Genomic DNA, 9,207 nt, shown 5'->3' with positions numbered 1-9,207 from the left:
CCTTTGCTTCATACAAAACAATAGTGATACCTAACCTTTGTGTCCTGTCATGATCTTCAAAACACTTGGGGTGAATTTTCCTTTTTCTAGCTAAGAGTACAGAGCCTCAACATTTAATTCAAAGTCACAGAGCCAGGAAATCACAAACTGGGACTCAAACCCAGATGGACGTTCGATTCCAATACTCACAGTGTCCGGCCACACATGCCAAGGAAGGACTATGATTGAGTTTAGGAGTGGATGCTCTGTGCATTTGGTGGCTCGATGGGTTTTCTGATATTCATCCGTCCCTGGTGCTCATTGTGGAGTTGGACTTCCTGACTGGTTAGCAGAATCACTTGACGATATGTGATCACTGACTGGTTAAATCAAAATACACTTGGACCTTGGAGTTATGTAAGGCTTTTGATTGCAACCTTTTGTTGGGTGCCCAGAGTCAGACCCAGGAAAAGAGACACTTTCTGTAAGCCCCTCAACTTCTGGGTTTTCATGTCGAAAGATGACAGAGTTGATGGCCATGAGGACTTCTGGTTACAGGAAAGAAAATTGTCCTCTCCTCAATGACTGGCTATTGTGCATTCCTGGTATGGCATGGGAAAGAGTCAAAACAACAACTCTTTTGACACACCCTTGGCTGACTTCTTTCTATGAGAGTATGTATACTTCTTCGTGTTACATTTGTGCTCTACAAAAGCATTGGTTGAAACTCTTCCTGGAGCAGAGGGAAAAGCGAGGACTCGAAGGCTGCTATTGAGGGGCCCCTTCAGTCTCTAAATCTGTCACCTCTTTCATCAGCCTCACTGGGTGGCAAGCCTGCACAGGCCCAGTGGCAGTTGCCCTCCCTTGGGTTGGTCCAGAGCAGGGAACAGCATTCTGCAGAAGGTCTCTTTTCAGATTGAGAAACCCACATCCTGATCTCCTCTTTTGATGATTTCACAAAAATCGAATTGCATGACAGATGCCCAGATAAACAGGAGAAGTTTGCAGTCGAAGCAAGTTTTGGGATGGAGCTGATTAGTAGATTTTTAACGGCTATTAGCTTGATAATCAGTAACCAGGCGTAGCTTCCAGGCAGACCAAACCCGTGCATCAGTCTGCCCACGCCCATGCACATCAATACCTCATTGGCAGGTATAAAGGGGGCCCTGACAGTCTCCCAGTAGCAGAGTGGAGTCTCCAGCCTTAACTCGTCTGGGAACCTTCACTTTCCCTCACTGGGCTAAGGCATCATGAGTTGTCAGATCTCGTGCAAATCTCGAAGAGGAGGAGGAGGTGGAGGAAGATTCCGGGGCTTCAGCAGTGGCTCAGCCGTGGTCTCCGGTGGGAGCCGGAGATCGGCTACTAGCTTCTCCTGCTTGAGCCGCCATGGCGGTGGCGGAGGGGGCTTCGGTGGAGGCGGCTTTGGCAGTCGGAGCCTTGTTGGTCTTGGAGGCACCAAGAGCATCTCCATTAGTGTGGCTGGAGGAGGTGGAAGCTTCGGCTCCGGTGGTGGATTTGGTGGCAGAGGAGGTGGCTTTGGAGGCGGCAGCGGCTTTGGAGGCGGCGGTGGCTTTGGTGGCGGCAGTGGCTTTGGTGGAGGCAGCGGCTTTGGAGGCGGCGGTTTCGGTGGAGGCGGCTTCGGCGGCGGCCGCTTTGGAGGTGGCGGTGGCTTTGGAGGTTTTGGGGGTCCTGGTGGCATGGGGCCTGGAGGATTCCCTGGTGGAGGCATCCACGAAGTCTCTGTCAACCAGAGCCTCCTGCAGCCTCTCAACGTGAAAGTTGACCCAGAGATCCAGAATGTGAAGTCTCGGGAGCGGGAGCAGATCAAAACTCTCAACAACAAGTTTGCCTCTTTCATTGACAAGGTGAGTCATGAGAAGCTGGCTCTCTCTTGATGCTCAGGATGCCCTACTTCCACTTCTACCTGACGAGCCAACGACACAGATTCATTTCTTCCAGGAGCCATTGGTGTAGTCAAACTAGCCTGGTGTATTTTCCAAATGGGCAACGTGCGGGCTTCATGGGCCACATCTTCTGAGACAGTCTGCAGTTAGGAATTATTTACATCCTTGGCTTTATGGCTTCAGCCCAAATAAGTAATATTTATGGAAAATTCTGAAAATCGTGGAAACACTGATAGAGGCCAGTAAAATGGACTGAGAAGTTCAGGCCATGTGCCAGCCGATTTTGGAAGGAATTGGTAAGACGTCTTCTGAGATAGTCTTTCCTTCCCGAAAAGCTATTAGTCCATTATGTTCTGGGAAGCTGCACCCGAAACATCTGTTTGGGGATGAAAGAGATTCCTGCCTTTAAGAGAAGCATTCTCAGTTTTGTGACCCAGAAAGTCTTTATTGGTGTCACTTTTGAGCATTACAGGGTTTTGCCCTATTTCAAGGCAGATGAACTTGCCTAAGAAATTTATGAGGCTTGTAAAAATCAGACTGAGGAGCCCTGCCCTCCGGTGCTCTCACACTCAGCACCTTTAGGATCAGTGCCAGGGGATGCCTATTTTTGGTTTGCCCAGGACCTTATGGGACTTTTGCCGGAAATTCAACTAGGATGGGAGAGAGAAATGGCCTGGAGTCTTGGGAGCAGCCACAAACAAAACAGTGGGCGGTGAAGTAGGAAAAAGAGTTCTCTGCGTGGAAAGTGCCAGCTATAACATTAGGAGTCTGTAGAACCTTCCAAGTGTGGAGGCAGGGAGCTCAAGCCGGATCCAGCATCCGGCTAGTGAGCACAAAGCTGTGGAAACTTCTCTAAGTCCCGAAGCAGGATCAGAACGGACTCTGGCAAGTGTGGCCTGCTGGGGGGAAGGGTGATCCGGAGCTCATGTGCTCTCCTTCTGGTCACCCTGTAGGTGCGGTTCCTGGAGCAGCAGAACCAGGTACTGCAGACCAAATGGGAGCTGCTACAGCAAATGGACGTCAGTACCCGCACCACCAACCTGGAGCCCATCTTTCAAATGTACATTGCCAAACTGAAGAAATATGTGGATACGCTCTCTGCAGAGAGAACATCACAAGATTCAGAGCTGAACAACATGCAGGATCTTGTTGAGGATTTTAAGAAGAAGTAGGTGGAAAACACCAAATGGAGATCAATATTGATCATAGCTGTTCAGTCACCCCCCAGGAGGCCATGCCTCTCCCCACTGCATTTGTGGGGTCGATTCGTGTGTCGATCATTTGTGAGGAAGACATGTAGGGCTTTAGAGATCGTGACTTTTCCCCCATGTTTGCAAGTTAATTTGTAGAAGAGCACCCTTATTTGGGACATCACAGCTACAATTTAGATCGTTAAAAGAGTGTTTAATATTCTCAGAGAATGGAGAATTCAGGGTGGGTCCAGTCGGAAAAGAGAAAGAGAAAAGTAAACAAGCTGGAACTAATCTAACAGCCGTGTCCCCGGGTCCCCACAGGTATGAGGATGAAATCAACAAGCGCACAGCTGCTGAGAATGATTTTGTGACACTTAAAAAGGTGAGCCAGAGCATGTCATGGCTGGGTGGGAATGAGGGGGCTTCGGAAGCCCGCTGGGTCCAAGCAGACAGGCTGGAGAACAAATGAGCTCCCGTGGAGACAAGACTCATCTGAGGTGCCTGGGATGTGGGAGAGCAGTTAGCAGGGACTGGGTAGAAGAGAGGGTCAGAGAGAGGGAGTGGGGCCCGCACACTGAGCAGTGCATGAGTTTCACCAGAGGCCCCTCACATTTTCTGCAGGACGTGGATAATGTCTACATGACCAAGGTGGAGCTGCAGGCCAAGACAGATGTGCTGAATCAGGAGCTTGAGTTCATGAAATTCCTTTTTGATGCGGTAAGGAGGCTGCTCCTGGAGACACCCTGGCTTCCCACCCTTCCCACCAAGGAAGCCCTTCCCAATTTGTGAAAAGGTGGGATGAGTGGGGTCTGTGGACTGGCTGACTTCAACCTGCCATCATTGCAAGCCACTAAGGAGGTTTCGGTGATGTAGGTCTTGGAAGAGAGGAGCTTTCTCCTCTGATGTCACAAGAAGTAAGGCTCAGGAAACAGAGGACAACTTCCCTCACTCCATTCCTCAAGTGTCCAGCTCCCCTTAGGAAGAGATCTATCCTGTCCCCATCCCTACGTCTAATGTACTTCAGAGATCAAAATGCAGCAGACCTTCCCTCCCTGCCCAGGTGCACACATATCTTCTGAAACAGGAAGTAAAATTTAAGACATTTATCATCCACAGGCTTCCTTCTGGGGGCATCAAACTTATCAAAATTGCATAAGTGATCAAAGCTATAAACTAGGAGGCTCACAAATGCCGACTCCCATAATTCTCTGGTCACCCTCGGCAGAAGCCTGGGATTGGTGTTTATGTTTGCTTTAATCTCACCCAGTGTATCCCACCCAGCTTAGTCTGAGAACCCATATGTCCGCAACACCGGGGGGGGGGGAATGTCTCCTCACCGCCTTTGGCTGTGGGCAGGGAAGCCACGGCCAGACCTCCCCGTGTGTTGCAGGAGCTGTCCCAGATGCAGCAGAGTATCACCGACACCAGCGTTGTCCTGTCCATGGACAACAACCGCAGCCTGGACCTGGACAGCATCATCTCCGAGGTCCGTGCCCAGTATGAGGAGATCGCCCAGAAGAGCAAGGCAGAGGCCGAGGCCCTGTACCACAGCAAGGCAAGTGCAAGGAGAGCACAGAGAGCCTCAGCTCTGTCTAACAAGCTGGGCTTCACCCCGGCCGGAACGTGTCCCGTGAGATTACTGGTGCTTTTGTCTAATGGAAGTTGGGCATCATTCCCAAGCAAGTGTCCATAGTGCCTCAACTGCCCTCAACTGACAATGGCACCAAGTCCTTGAGGGGACGTGAGACGGTCCCCCACCTCCCACAAATGCAGCTTGGTTGACCCAGCCTGCATCAGACTTACCTTGGCTTGGGCCAAGCTTCCTCCACGCTGCCACTGCCCTCTTCCCGTACAGTACGAGGAGCTCCAGATTACTGCAGGGAAACACGGAGACAGCCTGAAGGAGGTCAAGATGGAGATCAGTGAGCTGAACCGCATGATCCAGAGGCTGCAAGGGGAGATCGCCCATGTGAAGAAGCAGGTGGGCATGACCCCCAAGGCTGTGCAGCTCTGGGGGTCAAGTGAGGCTCGGGTGGGTGGGAGGTTGTGTACGGGTGAGTGTGTGCGACTGCGTGTGTGTGAGAGAGAGGAGAAACTGAGGAATTCGGATCTAACATATGTCGATCCCAACCACCTTGAGTGTAACAAAATTTAAGGCTTATCACAATTTTTACGGTGGTATAAGAGACATTCCAAAGTGAGGATTAGTGCAGGGAAAGAATTGTGCTACCTTTTGGATTGCTTCCATGAGCGGAAGGGAGTGATAATAAATTAGGCAAGAAGTCATCTGGCCGGTGGCAGGGGGGTGGGGGTGGCAGACAGAGCCTGCCCTCCATGCTTGGCACTGTCCTGAAACACCAGTGGCGGTGCGGTGGTGGGGCAGCAGCCGTGGCAGGGAGCTGGCCGGGGGATGGATGGTGGCTTGGGAGAGATAATGTGGGGCAGAGAATGGACTCCAGAGGTAGCAGGGGTTCTGTGAAGTTGTCCACATGGGATGTTTTCATTTGTGACTATAGACTGGGACAGTGCCTCTGGCCCTGTGCTGTGAAGTAAGGGTCATTATGGGCAACGCATCAGGGTCCAGTCAGAGGCAGCTGGAAGGCGATGCCCCAGAGATGGCAGCAAGTCTCAGCATCCTTGTTTGCGACTTGCGTCAACTCCAGGGGGACCCAACACTTCCGGGGCCAGTGAGTCTGGCTTCTCACACCCTAAACACATCTGCTCCCCTCCCCCTCTGCCAGGCAGACTCAGCTCTCCAGACTAACAGAAACCTTTTCTCCTTCTCTCCCAGTGTAAGAGTGTGCAAGAAGCCATTGCGGATGCGGAGCAGAAAGGAGAGCATGCCCTCAAAGATGCTCAGGGCAAGCTCTCTGACCTTGAGGACGCCCTGCAGCAGGCCAAGGAGGACCTGGCCCGGCTGCTGAAGGATTACCAGGAGCTGATGAACGTGAAGCTGGCCCTGGACGTGGAGATCGCCACCTACCGCAAGCTGCTGGAGGGCGAGGAGTGCAGGTGGGGACACTTGGGAAGCAGGAGGGTCACGTGGTCCACCCTCCCCTCTCTCCTAGAACAGGGGCTGGAGGCAAAGGCGGGGAAAGCAGGGGTGGAGCAGGACCTCTGACAGGTGAGAGCTGATGTCACCACATTCCCCAAGCAGCCATTCAGGACCCGAAGCATTAACGTACAGTTGTAGATTTATCAATATGGCATGACTAACAAGTCAGATTAAATTACATCCAGTTAAGTGAAATTAAATCAAAGTAGATTAAGCAGTACATTAATCTTGGTCTTTTCTGAAAGAGAAACTAAAATGCTGTGAAATCACGTTGGTCCTAGAGAGTACGAGACATTGGTTTATGGGTCTGCTGGGTGGATGACCTTGTCTGCCTCCACCTTGCGACCCAGAACAGGGGGATCACGTGTTGGACCATGCTGACTGGCTGACAGCTCCCCTGCAGCAGGTGCCAGACCCGATTCTTTGCAGATTTCTGGAGTGACAGACTGAACCCTTTGCTAACCCGCCAAAGGGAACGTTTCTTCCTCTGTTTGACGATGCTGTCTGAGCTCTCTGTCAGTGTCACCAGCATCCCCAGTGGTTTTATTTGGCTCAAGCAGCTGGAAGGGGACAAGCTACCCCAGGCCAGCAGCAAGCCAGTATGACGGGGAAGGAGCCGCTTTGCTCAGGGTGTTGCTCTGGACTCGTCTTCGAGGCCATGCCCTGCAGGAAGAAGTGGGACAGATTTCAGACGAAGCAGAGGAGGGCGGGGCAGGAGGGGAGAATAGGGAGGCTGTACAGGGTTACAGTTCTTTCCCAGTTGAATGTTCACAGTGCAGCCTTGTTTCAAAATTTCTAGCGTGGTTGGGATTCTGAATAGCGGACTCTCTCAGATGGATTTAAATACAAACACGGGTTGCAAATCAGAAGGGAATTTGCTTTCTTTAAAAAAATTCTTTTTTAATATTTGTTTATTTTTGAGACACACACACACACACACACACACAGAGCATGAGTGAGGGAAAGGCAGAGAGAGAGGGAGACACAGAATCAGAAGCAGGCTCCAGGCTCCGAGCTGTTAGCACAGAGTCCGACACGGGGCTCGAACTCACGAACCATGAGATCATGACCTGAGCCGAAGTCGGACGCTTCACGGACTGAGCCACCCAGAACCCAAGGGCTCTGCCATAAGCTATTTTCTCTCTTTCTGACAGGATGTCTGGAGACCTCAGTAGCAACGTGACTGTGTGTAAGTAGTGGGGGTGTTCCTGCCCTGTGGGTGGTGTGTCGGGAGGATGCCGAGGCACTCAGACTCTCCACGGGGATGCCATCTCTCCCCGCAGCTGTGACAAGCAGCACCGTGTCTTCGAGCATGACATCTAAGGCCGGCTTTGGCTCTGGAGGCAGAGGATCCGGTTCTAGAGGAGGAGGATACAGCTCTGGAAGTGGCAGTTACAGCTCTGGAGGCAGAGGATCAAGCTCCCGAGGGGGCAGTGGAGGGGGCAGTGGAGGAGGCTATGGCTCTGGAGGGGGCTCCAGAGGCGGATCCAGCTCTGGAGGGGGCTACGGCTCTGGAGGGGGCTCCAGAGGCGGATCCAGCTCTGGAGGGGGCTACGGCTCTGGAGGGGGCTCCAGAGGTGGATCCAGCTCTGGAGGGGGCTACGGCTCTGGAGGCGGCTCCAGAGGGGGCTCCGGCTCTGAAAAGGGTGGTTCTGGCTCAGGTGAAGGTTACAGTTCCAGCGTGACCTTCTCTTTTAGATAAAGATGGAGTCCTACTCTCGATTCTGCCGCTTTAGAATGTAGAAGCCTGTCTCTGTACATCCCATTGGCAGCAAATCAAACCTTGTCCTCCACCCCTGATGACATTTTGGGGGAAAGGGTTGCTCACATATGGTTTTTGAAATATCTTCTCTCCGAACCAGTTGATTGGAGCCAGTGACACCCTCTGCCCCCCGCCCGGGAAGAAGCTGCATCGCCCAGGCTTGTACTTCCAGCCATGCCCCCTTGCCTGGCCCCTCCTTGCATTGCCCCTTTGGTGGTCCTCCTCCTGAGGACTACTCTGTTGAAGGCCCCATCTCAAAGCCTGTGTCTTTCTCGTGGGCCTGGCCCCCAGGGAAACATGTTTCTGTGTATATAGCCCGCCTTGTTGGCTTTGCATCTAAAGTGCTGTGGTCTTGGTGTCTGCACAATAAACTTCATCTGCAATTTATAACATGTGATGTGCGTTTAATGTCAAGCCTTGGCAGAAATGGGCAGTCAGGAGCTGTTATTACTCATTGCTGTCTAATTTAAGACACCAGAAAAGGGAGAGATTGGGAAATATATAAAAGCGAAGCTTCCTGGGGCAGGGACATATGGCCCTGAGGCAGTGTGGCTGGGAGAAGCCAAGGGCAGTGTATTTTCTTTTTTTTCTGGAAGTCTTGAAGAACAGAGACTGGAGGGGCTAGCCCTGGAGTCAGGGTGTGGATATGATGTTATTAGAAAAGTATTTGTGAGATCTGGGGACTGGGATATTGCCAGGAGGGTGACAGGGGGATTTGTGGAAAATTCTCTTCCCCAGAAAAAGCCACTCTTCTTAAAAGCATTTTCCCACAGATGCCACCCCCTCCCCCCACCTTCTGACAAGAGTTCCGAGCTGATGTCCCTGCTCCTCAGGACAAATCAGCTGGCCCCCCTGAGTTCCAGCCAGGCTGTCTGCAGCTCTAAGCTTCCAAGGTGGAATTAGTATTTTCTTAGCTCAACCTAGGTCACTGGGTGCTCTACGTACCCAGTACCCAGACCTAAGTACCCAGTGGGAGTTCTCAACAAAGGCTGAAGGAGAGGACCTGGGGAAGTCTCTGGAGGACTATAAAGTGATCTCCAAAACAAAAAACTGCTTTTTTTCACAGAACATTTCTCCACTACCACCAGAGAAGTTCTCCAACGCATTCAGCAGATAATGGGCCCTTTTGTCCCCCCTTCCCCCTTGCCCCCAACCATGCAATAGCCCTCTGGGAGCCCTTCCCCCTGGACACCCCAATTAGGGTAGCCTTCTCCTGTGGTCATGGAGACGATTTCAGCCTCTTCCCCACAAAGGCCTTGTCATCTGACTGCAGCTTCCTGGGAACTCAGGAAGGGCTGGGCTCTTGGGGTTGGT

General features: G+C 52.0%; 1 protein-coding gene across 1 annotated transcript; it reads left to right on the top strand.

Moving 5' to 3' along the window:
* Window positions 1–1,155: 1,155 nt before the first annotated feature.
* On the top strand, window positions 1,156–8,280 carry KRT2 (keratin 2). The gene is made up of 9 exons (XM_043564011.1): window positions 1,156–1,844; window positions 2,837–3,051; window positions 3,398–3,458; window positions 3,698–3,793; window positions 4,467–4,631; window positions 4,932–5,057; window positions 5,868–6,088; window positions 7,286–7,320; window positions 7,415–8,280. The coding sequence occupies exons 1-9, from the start codon at window positions 1,230–1,232 to the stop codon at window positions 7,831–7,833; spliced, it is 1,953 nt and encodes a 650-aa protein (XP_043419946.1). The 5' UTR covers window positions 1,156–1,229; the 3' UTR covers window positions 7,834–8,280.
* Window positions 8,281–9,207: the final 927 nt, after the last annotated feature.

Source organism: Prionailurus bengalensis, chromosome B4 (genome assembly GCF_016509475.1).
Source record: "Prionailurus bengalensis isolate Pbe53 chromosome B4, Fcat_Pben_1.1_paternal_pri, whole genome shotgun sequence".
Lineage (NCBI taxonomy): Eukaryota > Metazoa > Chordata > Mammalia > Carnivora > Felidae > Prionailurus > Prionailurus bengalensis.
Note: the sequence above shows the minus strand (reverse complement) of the source record. Positions and strands in the feature narration are given on the sequence as shown.